Consider the following 19,121-nt stretch of genomic DNA (forward strand, 5'->3'; position numbering starts at 1 on the left):
GAACAAGGGTTATCTGGAAAAGATGCTTACGTTTAAGTTTAGAAAACAGCAAGAATACAAAGAATACGTGGGAAGAAGAGCAGGCCTGTGCACAGCAGGAGTCAATTTCAGATTTGTTCTTGGGCATCTCTAAGAATGCAGGCTTGTTTGTTGGTTGGTTTTTGGGTTGTTACGTTTCCAAGCCACAGTACGTTGGGTGGTGCACTGGCAAAAGCAGCTCCTCCAAAAACTGATAATAGATTCTTCTTATTTGAGAAAAGAGGGTATGGATAATAAAAGTCTCCAACCAAATTAAGTTAAGGAGCTCAAGGTGCTATACTATACTTTAGATTACCTATAAATTCATAATTTCTACAACTGATCTTCCCTTAAGTTAGACACACACACATACACACACACACACACACACACATACACACACATACACACACACACACACATGCGCGCGCACATGCACATACACTCAGTTCAACCAGCATCTGTACTTTCCTAATGTCTTGTATTTGTAATAAACAACTGTGTGTTTTTCTAAACCTCCTAAAAGGTTTTATCAACAAAGTACATTTCCACTGTTAATGAATGCGATCTTAGACTCTATTTGACTTAGGGAATAACTTAGGAACACAAACTTAAATCACACCATTAACATCCTCTTAGATAAAGGTTTTGTGCTGTCTTGATATACTCAGACTAACTGCCAACTTGAAAACAATCCACCCAGTCCCCCAGTCTTCCCAAGTGTAATTCCCACCCTGACACATACACTGAGGGAGAGAGTTTACTACTCTTCCAATGTAAGGTACTTATTTTTCTATAAATGAAGGGCTCTTAATCCCAGAGCCTAATTTAGGCCACTCTCTAAGCAGTTAGTACTCCAGAATCCATGACGTCCAAGACACATACACAGTACACACAATTCCATTGCAATGAATTAAAGGTTGTGTTCTGTGAGAAAAGAGGCAAAACACCTCAGAAGGGTTGAAGAATGCAACATGCATTTCAGACTTTTCCTTACAAAATTTATAAGAAAACTGTAAATTATATTTTTATGACACACAAGTGACAATGTGTCTGACTCATAGAGGTTTGATCCATAAAATAGAGAATTATATATGAGGGAAACTATGAAAGGTGTCGGTTCCTAGGAAGTATGCACCCTACAAGTCTATCTGAGTCCATAGGACAGCTCAGCTAGCCCTCCGTTAAGGAGACTAGTGGCTTTCACATAAATTAGCTAACAACACAGAGACATATTAAAGCCCAAGTCCCAGAACACTCAGCTTTACAACAGAACGCCTTCCTCAGTACTGAAAGCCCGCTATCGGACACTCATATGGGAGTTAACATGACAAGACAAAGTCTGACTAGTTTCCTGAATCCATGTCAAGTATATTCACAGCACTCACCTAGGTCTACACTTGCAACTGTCACATGATCAATGTTAACAGAAAGGAAAGTTTGGCACATAGATCAATTTCTCAAAACGTTCCTGTAACTGAACACAACACTGTTGAGAACGATGATTTCAACACCAATGTTAACCTGATTGGCAGCTAAACAAGGTGCTTTTTCTTGCAGCTTCACACAGTGTCTTGTGCACCTTGCCTGGGACGGAGGCACATGAGGTGCAGTGCAGTAGTGCGATCGCTTGGACGCCAGAGGCAGGCTTTCCACACGGCTCAAGGTCTTCCCTCGGTTTGACTTGCTGGGTCCCTGCTTGTACCATTTCTTTTCAGCTGGTTAACAATACATTTCTGGGGAATCTGTACACCCATTCCCTTAGGTAAGAAGACATTCCCTCAGAACTCAAAGTGTCGCGAGGATCCTTGAAAAGGAGATGACAAGTGTCAGTACAGTCTGCCCCACGCCCCACACCAGGGCTTCCAGGGGAGCCATGTTCTTCCCAGCCACTCGGTAGATGCCGGCCACTGCTGCACCTGTGAAGGAAGCAGAGCAGGGTCATGGAGGGCACCTGACACACGGCCACAAGTGCAAGTCACCTTTCAGCTCACCCAAACAGAATACCTCAGCACATCTTCACCTGATAGATTTCCTTCTTCTCCACACGCCTGGTTAAACCTTATCAAACACCATCGAACCACCTGATTCAAGAACAGTGCTTTCAACTGAACGCTGTAGCACACAGTTCACGCTCTCATCGCTTTTTAACGTGAGGATATTTTCAATAACAACTGCCACTCATGTTTTACTCCAGAATAAACTCTAGTCCCATCCCCTTAAAATGCATACATTGAAAAGGACAGAAAGTACTGGCCCCAGTCCTCTGTGCACTAATTCTAGACAGCAGGAGGGACTATCAGTGCCTTATAACTCAACTAATGGTGCTGGCATAGCCATCCTGTTCTTACCTCACACCATGCCATCAACTAACTAAAGAGGAAAATGCTAAAAAATAAAGCCACAACTGTAAACTTGAAAACCAAGTGAATGGGTTCAGCATACTATGAAGAAAGGGCCTTAAAAACACAAGGAAGGAAGGAAGTGTGGAGACAGGAAGGGAGGTTAGAAGAAAAGGAGGGATGGAGGGAGGGCAGGAGAACAGAGGAGGGGAGGGGGGAGGTACAACAAAGGAAAAGTGGTAGAAAAGCAAAGGCAGAGGGCAGGCACAGTGGGGGGCGGGGGGGCGCCCCTCAATCAGGAAGCAGAGGCAGGTGGTTCTCAGTGAGTTCCAGGCCAGCCTTTCTCAAATAAACATGGGTTGGTGAGATGGCTCAGTGTTTAAGAGCAATCACTGCTTTCTTAAGGGACCTGGGTTCACTTTCTAGCATCTACGTGGTAGCTTACAACTATCCGTAACTCCAAGGGATCCAATGCCCTGTCTGGCCTCCATGGGCACCAGACACACAAGTGGTACGCAGGCACACATGCAAGTGAAATGCCTATACAGACAGCCTAGCCCTAGATGTCAGCAAGTGACCTCTGCACTCAGGGACAGCACGCTCAGCCCGAGGAGCCCATGCCTGCTGTCTTTACCCTTTTTAACTTTCCTGACATGGTCAGACCAGTCTCAGCAAGAGTCTTACAAATTTTACTCTATTTTCTGCAATAATCTGCATGAAAAAGGAGGGAGGGTAAATGTTCCTTAAAATTCTGGTAAGGATGCCCTAAATACTGTATTTGGGTTTGGAGATTGGGGGGGACTCTTCAGCATTTCAATGGCTTACCGTTCCATTAGTATTCCCCCTTAAGTCCATTTTGACATTTTACACTTACTAACATGTAACTGTTCAATAAATATTACATTTTAAATTCTCTATCGTGACTACACTTCAGTTGTTTCTCCAGTCCCAGTCTGTACCTGACTTAATGCCTAATTAGCTCGTCTCCAGTCCACTCACCTCTTCATAGCACCAGGCCTCTGGAAATTTTTCCTAAACATAAGTCACCAAGAGTCACAAGATTTCCTCACACCAATACAACCAAAGTGTGACCAAGAAGTATCATGTATATCAGGTGTGTAGGGCTTGTGCAGAGCACACAGCTCCTACTGAGGAAACCATTTCATCTCTACTGAAAGGGAAGATGGGTTTCTTAAGTGGACACTCCAAGCCCCCCTCATTGTTCCAGAGTTCTCCAAGGAAGTTCTAACAAAAGCAGACTCACACTTTGGGGGAGTTAGTAGATACACCTGAAGTCATATGAAGGAACAGTTGGCTGTACTAACTCTGAATTACCTAGGACACACTCACTGTACCACAGCACCTCCATGGCACACCACAAAACCACAGAGGCCTAAGAACTATGGCCCTGTTGAGAAAATAGAAAAGGAAGAGGAACAAATCAAAAAAGCGGAGCGAGAGCCGGACCCCTGGATGTCGGGAACACAGCACTCCCAGACCGATGAGTTACTGACAGGGTGCTTCAGTGGGTACTGGGGTGAAAACTGATTTACTGTGTAGGAGGAGAGCCCAACTAACACCGTAAACAAAGGTAGACTTAGGCCAGGGAGGAGTTACAGTCTGACTACCAGAGGCCTGTTTCTGTGAATAGTTTTCTTTAGAACAAGTGATGTCCATTCCTTTTCCCACATCTATGCTTTGTGCTACAACAGTAAGCTTAAGTAACAGAGATCACTGCCTCCTGAGTCTAAAACATTTACCATCTGGTCCTTTAAGAAGATTGCTCCTGACTCTTTGTGGGGGTTTGAAAAGGCCTGGCCCCCTAGACTCATATGTTTGAATGCTTGGCCCATAGGGACTGGCACTGTTAGGAGGTGTAGCCGAGCTTAAAAAGGTGTTGCTTTGTAGGAAGAAGTAAGTCACTGTGGGAGAGGGACAGGGCAGGGCGGGGCGGGGCTTGAGGTTGCTGCCTTTGGATCTGCACCTTGCCTGCCTGCATGCTGCCATGCTTCCCACCATGATGATAATGGACTGAACCTCTGAACCTGTAAGCCAGCCCTAATTAACTGTTGTCTTTATAGGAGTTGCCTTGGTCATGTGTCTCTTCACAGCAATATCCTACTCTAAATGAATTACAGACTTTACCATAATAGGTAAATAGTAAATAGCTCTAAAATAAAGGATACATATCAGGGTGTCTTTTTATTATGGTATGAGACAAAATTTCTTAATGCCCCAAATTATAAACCCTAAGTGGGAAACAGACCAATAAACACGCAAACCTGCGAGCTATATTATACTGCTATTTAAACATTTCTACTCAATAAACTCACTACATGAGGGAAACTGGTAAGAACCTTGGAAAAGTGATTTGCAAAACCCAAACCAACCTGAGGCCCTCTGTGAAAACATGAGAAGCGTCTGTAAGTCTGTAAGGCAGTAAGGAGACAGGTGCAGCCAAAGCAAAGCACAGAATCCATGTGCAGAAGGGAAAGCTTTGTGAACAATGAGTGAAGAAAGAGACGCAGAGACTCACCAGTACACAGAGAAATGCAAATTAAATCAACCAAAAGATGTCTTCACTCTACATCTTTAGATTAGCTGAACTATTTATAAATGATTAGACAGCTAAAATGGAGCACAATACAGAAATAAACCCATTTTTTCTCTTTATTTGTAACAAGGTGTAGTGGCACACACCTTTGATCCCGGCACCCGAGAAGTAGAAGCAGAGATAGGCAAATCTTTGAGTTCCAGGCCAGCCTGGTCTACAGAGAGTGATACAGGACAGCCAGGGCTACAAAGAGAAACCCTGTCTTAAGCACGCGCACACAGACACAGACACAGACACAGACACACACACACACACACACACACACACACACACACACACGTACAGACACACACATCCCCCCACAAAGAAGCTCTTTACACATGTGACAGGGCGCAGGCTGTGCATACGCATATGTAGAGGTGCAAGAAGGGTGCTGGGCATCCTGGCCCTGGGTGTCCTGGCCCTGGGCATCCTGGTCCTGGGCGCCCTGGCCCTGGGTGTCCTCTCCTGTCATTCTACCTCTCTCCCGAGACAGCAAACCTCACTGAACTGGAAGCTCACCTCTCTGCAGCTAGGCTATCCAATGCCTGCCTCCCACCCTAGTGCTGGGGCTACAGGCTTGCATGGCTACATCTAGGGTATTGGGGCACCAACTCAGGGTCTCACATTTTCACAGCAAGTACTCACACACACTGAGTTACCTCCCCAGCACCACTCCAACCCACCCCTTTTCTGATTAAATCAACTGGGCAGCATCAAGACAAACCAAAATGAGAAGAACAAACACAAAAAACCAACAACACATCACTCGTTCTTGGAAACAAAATCTAAGTAACAACATAATGGGTATGTGCCAATATTCATCCCATCAGCATCAAACTGAGAAGGATATTTAGCAACTCCTGAATTCAGTGTATAGCTATGTAAGCCACCAACAAGCTACATTAAGAAAAGACATGCAGGGGCTGCAGCGATAGCGCAGTGGTTAAAAGCATTGACCACTCCTCCAAAGGACCTGGGTTTGCTTCCCAGCACCTGCATGGTGGCTCACAATCCTCTGAAAATCCAGTTCCAGGGGATGTGATGTTCTCTTCTAGCCTCTGACAACACTGCATGAATGTGGGACACAGACATACATGCAGGTAAAACACCCATATGCATAAAATAAAATGCAAACGATTTCTTAAAAACAAAGAGGAAGAGAAGACATACAGCTCAATATTTGAGACAGTGTTCTTACTTTATCTTTGCAAAATAAAAAAATTACTAACAAAACATTTCTGTATGTTCTTGCTAACCCAAGAACCAAATTTTTATCTGGAATTGGGGCAGGCTTACCTCAAAGATTTCTAAACATTTCACGGCAGCTTTAAAGCTCATGAATGTATCACACTGGCCATGGGACTGCAAGTGGGCTGATTATGAGTACATATTAGACAGAAATGGAGGTTGAATTAAATTCCCCACACACCCTTCAAATCTTACAGGGACATATCCACATCTAGTTACAACATCTGAGCAAACTGCTTCTCCCTCCACTGCTCACAGGCCGTTAGGATTGCAGCCCACACATCTCTTGGCATGTCGCCACAGCGAGCAGCACATAGCTATCACCTAGCTCAGACCCTGGCACAAGTATACATTCTACTCATAGCTCTTAATTCTCTTCCTTCACTTTTCTTTCCCTTCTTGATTCTACCCATTTCCTTCCTTCTTTTTATCTTTCACCCCATCCACGCAGCCAACAGTGCAACTGTCTAGGTAGTTTTACCAGTGGGTGTGGCAATGAAGGTCCTGCCTTTAAGAGTTTTCTCTTGCTTCTTTTCATATACTCCATAAAGTTATAAAACAAAATCTCTGACTGAAGAGCTTTGCCCCATATCATCCCCCTTTAAAAGTATCTATTTGTGGCCCAGAGATGCTCAAAAGTTCCTGTACACCTCAGAGCCCACCCACAGAGGTTCCAGTATAGCGCTTACTGATCTACAGAAGACAGGGGTTCAGTTACGAGCACTTACGTGGCAACTAACAACCAGTGGATCCTACGCTCTTCACAAAGTGCACAGACATACAGACAGGCAAAACACCAAAAGGAATCTTTTTAAAAGGGAAAAATAAAAATATCTACTTGTTTTCTGTGGTCTGCATGGAAAAACTCCAGATTGGCTAACCTTTCAAGACCCTTTAGTACTTACTCCAGTCTCTTCTCCACACCTCCCGGGAGCTAGACCTGCGCCTGGGCCATTTCAAACCCAACCTGTGACAAAGTCGATGAATGACCACAGGATAAAGTCACACAATGCTCCAAACAAAAGCCAACCCAGGGAATCAAATATTAAAGAAGGGATTTTTAAAAAGAGAAAAATCACTATTTCCTACAAGTGTTTCATTGCTGTCATGATATCAGGAGACTATTTAGACACAGGAAGACCCCTCTCCTATTCAGGTAAGATATGTTAAGCACTCTGGAACAGGTGACAGAGAGAGCCCTTGTCCTATACAAGTAAGGCTTTCCTCATATTCTGTGGCCTGGAGAACCCCAAACAGATGCAGTGCAGCAATAAGCGGCCCACAGTGTTTGAAGACTACCAACAGGGAATGCCTGCCGTGTAAGTCTATGATTCAAAAGCAGCAGGGCCTTCAGTCAGTTACAACCCAGTAAGAAAGCAGTAGAGGTGCTTCCAGGAGGCAGCCGGGTTCTGTGCAAGCGGCAGCCCGGAAACCAGAACTCACTCTTTCAAGTGCACAGTGGAGCGGGGCCAAGTTCAGTGTCAGGATAAAGCCAGGTGACAGGTGAAGAAAATCCACAAGACTGCTCAGCAGAAAGCTGTGTCTCCTGAAGCAGCGAAGTTTTTGTCATGCTAAGAGGCTGTTGTCACAGGCAGATGAAGCCTCAAAGGCTGTCTTCAGTGCCTACCTCCTTTCCTCAGCAGACAGGAGGCATATTTAAAGCAGAAACTCCTTTTGCTATAAAGCACTTTCAGACTGAACCAGCGATGCCCCTTGGCAATGCCATCCACACAATCCACACAGAGCAAACACACGAGGTGAAATGCGTTCGCTCTCTGTCTGGCGAGTATCTCATCTCACCTTTGCCTTCTAGGCTGTAAAGTGCTGAGGAGCACTCTATGTGAAAGAGATTGTTTCTTTTACAGCAAGAACAGCACTTACCAAAGCAATATTTGCATATGATTATGTCCTTAAACAAAACAAGTCAACTTACTAGTAATCATGGCTCCAGTTACCGAAGCCAGGAACCCGATGCTGACAGCAATGATGGAGATCACTCTGCCCTGCCTGTGCCTCTGCAGCATCACAAACATCAGTACACCCGCAGCACCGTGGACAAACAGAGAGGAGAAGAGAGCCCACAGGAAGATCCAGTACCACATCTCTGAAAGGGAAAGAACAGTGTTAGTCCTGAAGTGTATTTCGAAGACTGAGCCAGCAGAGAGCCAGCGCCCATGGCCGGGAGAGCCCTGGAAGAGAGAGCATACATAAACAGCCTCGCCTGTTCTCTGACCCACAGCAGTAAGGCGGCCAGCGACTATCATTAAAGCTAACTCAGGCTTATGGAAGAACTGCTCCATGATCTCACAAGGTGAAGGCCAGGCTGCCGCTTCCTCTCCATATCCCATTTAGAAAGCAATCCATCAGCGTGCCTCCTGTCACTGCAAGACTTTACCCAGGACTTTCACTGTGTGTTACGCTGTCTCCACCATGCCCCCAACGGACTGCTCACTGCTGACTTAACACAGCACAGAGCAAACCCGTATGTCTCTCTGGCCTTCATGTCCTTTCTTCCAGGCCCTGCTGCTATGCTCTGTCCACACTTCCCCTGGAGACTGCTGATCTGTACTGGTGTAACTCCATCTCCCTGGCCACATCCAAGAGGCAGCGGCTGCTCTGTGTGGGGCTGAACAGTCCCTTTCCCTGAGAGATTTTGACTAGAATGCACTGACTCCTCTCCATCTCTGGGTAGCTGAAGTTAAACCTGATTCCTCACTACATAGTGCAGGCCACAGAACAGAGAGAAAGAAAGCGATCCACCGATGACAAGAGGCCACCAAGAATAATATTTCAGCAACTTCCAAGGCCTGTCACATTACTATCCTTATACAGAAGACAGCATCCCAGTTTCTCTGTAATTAAGCACCTGTTTCATGTGAACCAGTTGAGGAAAGTTTGCTTCTAACTGAAAAGCCAACTACCATGTTTAGCCACCCCTGAGAGAGTCCTCTTTGGTATGCAAACACTATGAGGAAGGGTCTCCTCTGCTGTTTGTGTACTTGTACTTTCTGTCAAGTCATTATGAGGGGACACTTTTTTTAAAAGTAAGGACTATTTTTCCTTACTTTATGGTGGAACATTATGGTGGAAATCTGTAGCCATGCAATTACCATGAAAAACAGTATGACAGTTCTTCAAATATCCTAAGAATAGAACTACCATATGGTCCAATGCCATTTCTTGGTGTGGATCTGAGCTGGTTAGGTTTTACTGTCAACTTGACAAAACTCAGAGTCAGCTGGGACAAAGGACCCTCAACTGAAGAGCTGCTCAGATCACACTGGCTGTGGCCTTGTCTGTGAGGGGACTGTCTGGATTGATGATTGTTTTGAGTGGGCACAGTTATTCCTAGACTATATAAGAAATCTGGCTGGCGACTAGAGAGGTAGCCCAGCTATCTCAAGTTCTCTTCCTAGCACCCAACATGATAGCTCAAAACTGTCTTTAATACCAGTTCAGAGGATCCATGCCCCTTTCTGGCATCCATGGGCACCTGGTACACATACATACATATAGGCAAAATACTCACATACATAAAAGAAATGTAAGTAAACAGTAAGAAAGCCAGCTGATCAGTTAGTATGCCAAAGTGAACAGGGGAAATCTTACAAGGCCCCCAACACTTGTTGAAGAGCTATAGGCAATGACTGCTGAGGGGGGGGGGGAACCATTCTTCAGAGATTAACCTCGTAATTGGAATCCAACACTAAGTGGTCAGCCTGAAAATATACACATTAAGCAAAACTTAAGTAGACTCAACAGGTTCTGTTTATATGTGTATACATGCATATAACGAAAAAGAGAAAAGCATCTTGGTAATTGGGAAATAAGGGGAGGATGAAGGGAGGGAGGGAGGGAGGGAAGAATAGAAGGACTAAGGAAGAAAGGAAGCAAGCTAGCTAGCTAGCATGTATTCTGCTTATGTCCTAAGAACTTCTATACAGCCAGAATAAAGAGTGATGGACTAATTCTTAGGCAGAGGAAATTTCAAGACAGCACAGCACCAAGTCTGTGATGTGGTTATTTCTGATTACTCTGATGGAGGCCTACAATAAAGAAAAGTAACAGGTAAGGGGAAAAGATAAGAACGTGTGGTTTGAAGGGGAAGAGAATGGTAGGAAGCATGAGGCTGCTGTAGGAGCATCTGCTGGAAAAAAAAAAGGCCATAAGTTTTTAGAGAGATAAACATTACAAAAGAAAATTTTTGTGCTCTGCACTGGGAGAAAAAATACTCTGAGAGCAAGGCCTTTCCCAGCTAAGCATACAACTTGATACAGGAGAAAGTCTAAGGGGTTTTCTGTTCCCAGAAAGCAAACATTTAGTCCAGGTTCCCCTTCAGTATATAGAAGCTTCTGTGACTATGGTTCAAGGGAGGGGCCAGCATCTATCCACACTGGCAGCTGAACTTACCATCCACAGGCTCTGGTTTTGAGGCATCAAAGATGTGTGATTAAGAAAGTCATTGGTTCTTTCTCCAGAATTTCAGAGAGCTGCTCTATTTGTCAGGGCTGTCTAAAGAAGCAAAACTGACCAAATGCATCTATACATACATTAAAAGGGGATTTATCATGTCTGGCTAATCCAACCAGCAATCGCTGTCTCCCAACAGAAAAACTAAGAGTCCTGTAGTTGTTCAGTCTATGAGGCTGGATATCTAAGTAGTTCCAAGCTGGTGCTCACACTTCAGGGAGGTTCTAGAGAGAGGTGCCCATATTCATTTGAAGACTGAAGAAGCGCATTCTAATTCCAGCAAAGGAATGCCCAAACCACAGGATAGATGAATTTGCCAGCAAGAGTGAAAACAAGTGTGCAAAAATCAAAAGCTTCTTTCTTCAGTGTCCTTAGGGGAAGCCACAAGACGGTGTGGGTCAGATTTAATGTGAGTCTTCCAACATTAAATGATACAGATTAGGGTGGATCTTCCATATCAAATGATCCAATAAAGGAAAATCCTTCATAGATTTGCCCAGCTGCTTGGTTTTAATTACTTCGGACAAAGTCAAGTTGACAACCAAGATTAGTCATCTCAGTTCCTGAGGCCAGGCAACATGTGGCAGGGACAAAGCTTCTGAAAAGCCATTGTGTGATGTTGTGAACTTTGTGAAGCCTGTGTTGTGGCAGAGATCCCAAGATGTTGCAAGATGCCAGAGCCATGAGGTATCTGTCTAAAGCAAGGGGACCCAGCCCCAAAGACTGCATGGTGCAGGCAGCAGGGCTGGAGGAGCAGAGCCACTGAGCCCTTTGAAACGGAAACTCTTAATACTGGATGTGGCGATCCAGGATTTGGTGTTTCCCCCCCGCTGGGTTTCAGTCTAGCTTTGCCCTAGTATTTCCTCACTATGACCCCCATTCCTCCTTTTTTGAATGTGAACGTGTATTCTGGGGCATTATATGCTGAAGCTATATAATTTGCTTTTAAGTTCTTACAGTTAAGTCACAGTTAAATTTTCTTGAAAATATATCAAGTGTCTTAGACGAGACTTTGAACTTCTGAACAGTGCTGGTAGCTGTTGAAAGACTATAGGGGCTTTAAAAGTTGGACTAAATGCATTTTTGTATCATGAGACAGCCATGAACCTCTGGAAGCCAGTGGCAGAATATGGTGGTGTGAAGGAGAACTGTCCCTTGTTGGCTCAGGTATTTGCGGACTTGACCCCCAGTTGGTGGTGCTATTTGACCTTTAGGAAGAGGAGCTTTGTGGAATGGAGTCCATCACTGATAGGCTTTGAGAGGTCACTTCCCTTCCTGCCCTTTTCTCTACCTCTGCCTCCTGTGGATGGAAGCAGTGTGATCGGCCCGCTACCCTCTCCTGGCATGATGACATGCTCTCTCTACCACGATAGACTCTACTCCCCTGGAACTGGAAGCCAAAGTAAACCTATCATCTTTAAGTTGATTTTGGTCATAGTATCTTATCACAGCAACAGAAAACTAACTAATATAAAACCCAAAAAGATGAAGAGTGGACTAGCTGCTCCAAGAGACACTGGCACTGCCAAGCTCGTGCCCGCACATCCACCACAACTGGGAGGCAGAAGCAACCCCCGTGTGCAACAGCACATGAGTGAACATCACACACACGGACTTTGGGGAAATGATTCAGTTTTAAAAAGAGAAAAAATTATGTCACATGGTCCACCTTGGAGTACATTTGTTAAGTGAACTGACTAGTCACTGAAGGATATATAATATATGATATTTATGAGTACTGTAGGTCACTTAGTAATAACCAAATTCCAAGTGGAGGACATAGAAATCCCCATTTTACCTCTGGTCAGATATATTAATGAGAACAGGAGGCAGAAATCAGCTATGCAGTTTAGGAGCAGGGTCCCCAAAAGTGAACAATTCCATTCTGGTCCCTGGGCAGAAGCAAGAACTGTCCTTGGATCTTTAGTTACAAATGTCAGGAAAGAGCACTGGTTTCTCATCTCCTCCTATGTGAACATCCCTGGCTGCAGGCTGTGCTTGGGTGGGTGACCCAAACTCCAGTCCAAACATTCACCTCCTCTGGTGAACAGCTTTGGAGCTGGGACTCCACATTTCCTGGGTAAAAGTAAGTTATATCTATTCCCCAATTTCAGCCTATCTCCTAACTGATTTTAGGTCTCCATTCTTGAAGGGGGAATGTTACAGGAGCCTTAAAGGCCACTGAGTATGGACTCCTCTATAATGGGGTCTTTTTTGGCCCTAGGTAGACACATGGTATTCTGCCCTGTTCTAAAGGTTAGATTACATGTAGTCTCCTCCTCCTTTGAGAGTTAATCCAGCTGGACTTGTCAATTACCAGGGTGGGGAGCAATTGTCACCTTAACAGGATATCTTCCAGAAGTCTCCTGCTCTTGGAGCAGTCACTTGCCCGGCCACCGTCAGCAGCTCAGCTTTCCTAAGTTCTGAATCACCTGCTCATGTGTGGCCAGCAAGTTCTCATCCAGGAGAAGAAACCACAATTTGGCATTCCTGGCTGGAGAATCAAAGACAAATTCTGTTTCTGGACAAAGACAAGAACTGAACTGTTCATTCAGGCCCTAGTGCCTTACCCTTCTGTCTTTTCATCTCCTTCTTCCCTTTAGATAGGAGCCAGAGCCTGCAAAGCTTCCTTTGACACTTTGCATTTCCTCCTTTTCCTCTGAAGACACACCTAGCTCCTTGTCTTGTGTGCCAAGTGACTGGTTGCTGGCCTCAATGCCTAACTCAAAGGCACGTTTTCTCCGTTTCTAACTCCCATCATTTCCCTCACTCCTGACAGCTGCTAAGGTTGCCAGCCTGCCTTCCCCACTGTTTTGTTTTGTGTGTGTTTTTTTTTATCACCAATAAAATTATCCTCGAGCTACCTTCTGAGTTTGTTCTTAAATTCTCCATATCTATGAGACTACAAGCCCAAAGATACTAATTTCTTGAGTAACATGTGGCCTCTCCGGTGGAGTGCCCCGAAACCTCTAGTACAGGGAAAATCCAGATGCTGAACTGGCATCTAAAGTGAGCCAGTCCAGAGGAGTGAGCCCTTGACTTGTGGGGCCAGGTGTTACTCCAGGTGAAATGTCAGAACTGAACTGAATGACAGAGGACACCTAGTTGATGTCTTGGAGAACTGCTCGTCACACTGGTCACAGAGTAAACAATCAATGTGTTTCGTTATATGTTTACTTTTATAACCATTATTTTAAGAGATAAATAAGTTAAAATGTGTAAAACATAGATATAAATTTCTAACATTTATTTTCAAGTCAAGACAATAGATGACAAAAAAATTAAAAACAACTATCTTGAAAATGAGGACAGGTACAAAAAAGCAACAAAAGACAAATCTGTGGAAATGGGGCTGCTCTGCACTTGGTATCAGTAAGTCAGATAAGACTACACACACACCTAATCTTGAGCATGCTCCCTCCCTCTCTCTCTCTCTCTCTCTCTTTCTCTCTCTCTCCTTCCCTCCCCCCCCTCACACACAAAGACACACACACACACACACACTCTCTCTCTCTCTCCCCTCTCTCTCTCTCTCACACACACTCTCTCTCTCTCTCTCTCTCTCACACACACACACACAAATAGAGAGAGAGACAGAGACAGAGAGAAACAGAGAGATACAGAGAGATAGAGAGAGGGAGAAAGAAGCGGGGTGTACAAATGAGAACAAGTACATCCACAATTCTGGAGGAAGCTGAGTACAGTTGCCAGACGGAATTAGTGTCGGTAATTCAGCTGCACACACTGTGGGCTTCTAAGACATTCCACCAGGCCAGCTGGATAAAAGGCTCACCAGCTCTCTCCTACATATTATTTCCTACCACTGCTGTGGAGTTATAATTATCTCAGAATGAACGATTTAATCATTAGAAAGAGAAGGACAGAAATACACAAAACAAAATTGAGAGCATGGGTTCTCCTGCTACAGACAGAATGGAACCAGAAAACTTGATCATTTCAAGGAGGAGAAAGCTGATATATTTCACAATGTGTGTTAAGTAAAATACCACACATGCTTCCCAACAGTTAGAGACTCTGATAATTAAGGAAAAAGGTGCTTTCATATAATAGTCAAACAGCTTCAATTATAAGTTGCATTAAGAATTCAAAAGTTTACCTAGTTCAGCAGATACCTGTATATTAAAGGACATGCTTCCTCAAAGTGAACCCAACACAGCGAAATGTAAGGAAGGAGGTTAGTGTTACTAGGAAGCGCCTTCCACATCTGCTCTGGGCCAGCACAAGCTCATGGTGGTCACAAACACCCAATTCAGGAAAGCCAAACACACTTTCCTACCCGAAGGCCTCTGCCATGCCCTTGTTGGTCCCTGACACGGACAGCTTATATCCACAACACACCTACTCATAACTTCACCCACTCAGCTTCCTCTGTTCCCTATAGTCTTACATTTTGCTTTACATTTGATCCAACCAGGCTTCATGTTTGGGGTCTTATAACAACTTCTTGAACAGAGAGATTCTTAAGAACAGGGAGCATGCTGAAAACCAATCAAAGCAGCATGGCATTCCACAAAGCCCACAAACCCATCAGTGGTAGGATAAGCTAAACTATGCATTGTAAAATAGGTAGCAAAGCCTGACTCATCTGTTCATCAGCAATTTCCAAACACCAACAACTGGCTGACAGGCAGTATTCACAAACTAAAACCCCCGAGCCTAACCAAATGTGGACGTGCTGATGTGTGAGCACTGACCTGCACTATGTTGTATCAGAGGCAGCTGACAGCAATGCCCACTAGCTCAGAAGTGTAGCTACCAAGCACTGGCAGAACTGGATGGAGGCCACTGCTTAACCTACACAGCTAACGTGAACATGGCGACCCATCCTACCCTCCCACCGTCTCCCACCAAGTTCCTCCATCTAGGCAATAAATGAAAGCAGCCACATCGGGTGACACTGCTGGTGCTTATCAAACCATAGAACAGCTAAAATACGATCCGGGAAGCAAACACTTTGAAGTGCCTCATACAAGCAATCACAGTAACTCCCTGGAAGAGACGAATTCTCACACAGCACAGCCTTCCTAGTCATCTGCCACAGGCAAGACTACCTTCCCTTAAACTAATTTCATCTGGGTCCCTGCAGTGGGCCTGCTCGCTTTCTGGTGAGCCTGAGAGAATGATACTGCACTCTAGTCTCCAAACTGGCACTAGAATAGCTCGCTCCATCTGGCACACCATCAGCCCTGGTTACCAAGTTACTCATTATCTTCTATGCTTTTGTTCTTAATCTGAACAAACATAGCTTATGATAAATTAATCTCTTGAGACACTTAGAAACCACTGAGTTAACCCATCAGAGAAAGGCAGACACTGGATGATCCTGCTTGTTAGAAACCAACCAAAGACTTGCTATCAGATATATAAAATGGATGATGAGTAGCAGTAGTTTAGAGTGTTCACTATTGAACATAGTCTAAAATACTTCTGAAAATTTGTAATGAAAATGTTTTTTTAAAAATTAGGCTTTATTATGTTCTTTAACTCATCAAAGGAGATGAAATACTCTATTCAGCTAATGGTTGTTTCTGAGAATTACCTAAAAAGCAACTTATTCCCCAGAAGCAAGACCTAATCAATTGTAGTTCTATCAAATCCTTCTAGTAGTCATAATGTGTAGCACAGATGCAAACAGTAGGCTACTTACACAAATATTGCTTATTTAAATATTCTAGTCAAGAATAAGACCTATCATTAGACACACATGGAACATTTAGTCCTTAAAAAGAGAATATTTAGTTCAGGGCTGGGCAGCAGTGGTACAAGCCTTTAATCCCTGCACTTGGGAGGCAGAGGCAGGAGGATCTTTGTGAGTTCAAAGCCTGTCTACATAGCAAGCTCCAGAACAACCAGGCCTGTTACACAGAGAACCTGTGTCAAAAAACAACAAAGAAACAAACAAAGGAAGAGAACAATGGGACTGGAGAGATGGCTGAGTTGGTTAAGAGTGCTTGCTATGCAAGTCTGAGGACCTGTGTTCAGATCCCAGGACACATAAGCTGGCTATGTGGCCCATGCCTATAACTCTAGATCAGAGAAGGGTAGAGGCAGGAAGATGGCCATGTCTTACTGACTTCCAGAATAGCTGAGGAAATCCAAGCCTCCAGTTCAGGAAGAAACTCTGCCCTCAAAGACACAGTGACAAAGGAAGGCACCTAATGCCATCTTATGCATTCCCTCAAGACACATGTATGGACGGGGACACACATACACACACACACACACACACACACACACACACACACTAACCTTTGTAATAAAGTTACTAGCAACCAGGTAAAAACTCACTATTCAACATACTCTATGCCTCAAGCTGAAAAAACATACCTCTAAATGACTACATTTTGGGACTGTTTATAATTTTCCACTTTATGTAAATAGTTCATGTAGTATTTTTAAATAAATTTTAAATGTAAATAAATTTTAAATTTAAATTTTATAAATTTATAAATTTAATTTTATAATTTTATAAATTTTATAAATTTAAATAAATTTTAAATAATAAGGTGATTATTATTTAATCATTTTTTATTATATATAATAAATTAAATATATAATATTTAATGTAGTATATTTAAATAATAAGGTGATTGCAGGGTTGTTTTTTTTTCATTCCAGAGAATTTAAAGATATAGAAATTGCTCCCACTACATTGCTAACAGCAGAAACTTCTGATCTTGTAATGTATTAACTGAGTTATGGGATACAATACACTCATAATTTGGTAAGGCCCCCTAGATTTGGGCTAATAAATACATGCAGCCTTTGCATCATGTCTGCTCTGAATTGTTTCTGAGCAATCTATGGCTAAAAATGATTGTACACTTAAAGATTTTTAAATATCTAAAAAGCATAATTTCATAACAAATTCTGTATGACTACCATCCTGTATGCTCAGACCAGCCATGGATGCTATCATGCTACAATGGTAGAATAATTGTGACACAGATAAAATGGGCCACCAAGTCAAATACCTTTAGTGAATTCACTACTTATAGAATATATAAGTGCTGGGGTTCAGGCCTGGGACAAACTTGGCTGAGGTGCATATTTTACATACCAAAGCAGGCCTGGCCTCCAGGCTCTCCCAGCATCCCTCAGTCCCTACCTGTTACAGGGCTGGCACACACACATCCTCTGCCCTGAGCTTTCCAGGCAAGGGGCTGGGCTTCCTCTCCGCAGAAGCTCGTCCTTAGATAATGCAGACATTTTGGTCTCCTGTCTCTCTGTCCTCTCTACATTTTCTCTCTCCCTGCCTACACGTGCTCTGTCTTCTCTTCCTTCTCCCCACAGCAACTTCCCAGGCCTAGCTTCTCACCTTAGTGAGCCTGCCCGAGAGCTGCCCCAATAACCCTGCCTTTGTATACTTTAATCGGCTTGAACTGGCTCATTTTGTTGATGGAGACTAACTTATGGATAAGAATTTTTGTCTTAGAGCAGCAGTTCTCAACATGTGGGTCAAGACCCCTTGGGGTGGGGATGGAACAACCCTCTCACAGGGGTTGCCTAAGAGTATTGGAAATCATGTTTATATTATGATTTGTAACAGTAGCAAAATTATGGTTATGACGTAGCAACAAAACCAAAGGTGATGGCTGGGAGTCACTACAACATGAGGGACTGTGTTAAAGGTGGAAGGAAGATTGAGAACCACAGCTTTGGAGGACAGTAGTACTTTGCTGTTGTCATTCAGTGCTGGGTCTTGTAACTTGTACATGCCAACCACATGCTGGGCACTGGGATTTTTCTAATGTTTCCCAGGTGATTTTCACATACAGTAGGGCATCATCTCTAAGACATGATGTTCAAATCACACAACTCTATGTGGTTAAAAAACTCTAATTTTACCAGAGCCAAAAGGTGTTGGGAGATGTGGTAAGTTGGAGCCCAAACAGGTACGGATTCTAGATTTACATACACTTTAGGATGAAGGTGGAAGGTTTGGGATGGCCAACTGAAGAAGCCTTTCATTTTTAAACTCTGGACAATTGCATATGTGCATACACTATATTATACTATTCACTCTCATTACCCTCTGTCATTCTCCCTTTCTCCTGCTGACTGCCCTTCTTCTTAACCAGTCCCTACTATGCTCATGTCCATTCCTCCCTGCCTCCTTCCCCATTGTGTGTGTGTGAGTGTGTGTGTGACTGTGTGAGTGTGTGTAAGTATGTGAGTGTGTGTGTGTGACTGTGCGAGTGTGTGTGACTGTGTGTGTGTAAGTATGTGAGTGTGTGTGTGTGTATGTGTGTGTATGTGTATGTGTATGTGTGTATGTTGCCACAGTTCCTGTTGTGTTCATGATTGCAATGGCTCTGCCATAGCTTAGACTTCTTCAGATTTTAAATACAAAAGTTATATAACAAAATTTAACTTTTAAAAACATTTCTCTGATAGATATAGTAAACAGACTGGAGCAGATGAGC

General features: G+C 43.7%; 1 protein-coding gene across 3 annotated transcripts in view; it reads right to left on the reverse strand.

The window, feature by feature from the left end:
* Positions 1-19,121, reverse strand: part of Tmem170b (transmembrane protein 170B) — a 38,871-nt gene that overhangs the window by 5,370 nt on the left and 14,380 nt on the right. The window contains exons 2-3 of one of the 3 annotated variants that reach the window (XR_007973182.1): positions 8,138-8,308; positions 1,407-1,937 (exon numbers count right to left, since the gene is read on the reverse strand). Coding sequence is in view for 2 of the 3 variants with exons in the window: in XM_052156228.1 (XP_052012188.1) it covers positions 1,807-1,937; positions 8,138-8,308 (302 nt within the window). In the remaining variant the exon portion in view is untranslated. Of the gene's footprint in view, positions 1-978; positions 1,938-8,137; positions 8,309-19,121 lie in introns of those variants that run through there. The other 2 variants (XM_052156228.1, XM_052156229.1) reach the window with 2 other exon arrangements.

The sequence above is a fragment of the Apodemus sylvaticus genome, chromosome 14 (assembly GCF_947179515.1).
Source record: "Apodemus sylvaticus chromosome 14, mApoSyl1.1, whole genome shotgun sequence".
Taxonomy (NCBI): Eukaryota; Metazoa; Chordata; class Mammalia; order Rodentia; family Muridae; genus Apodemus; species Apodemus sylvaticus.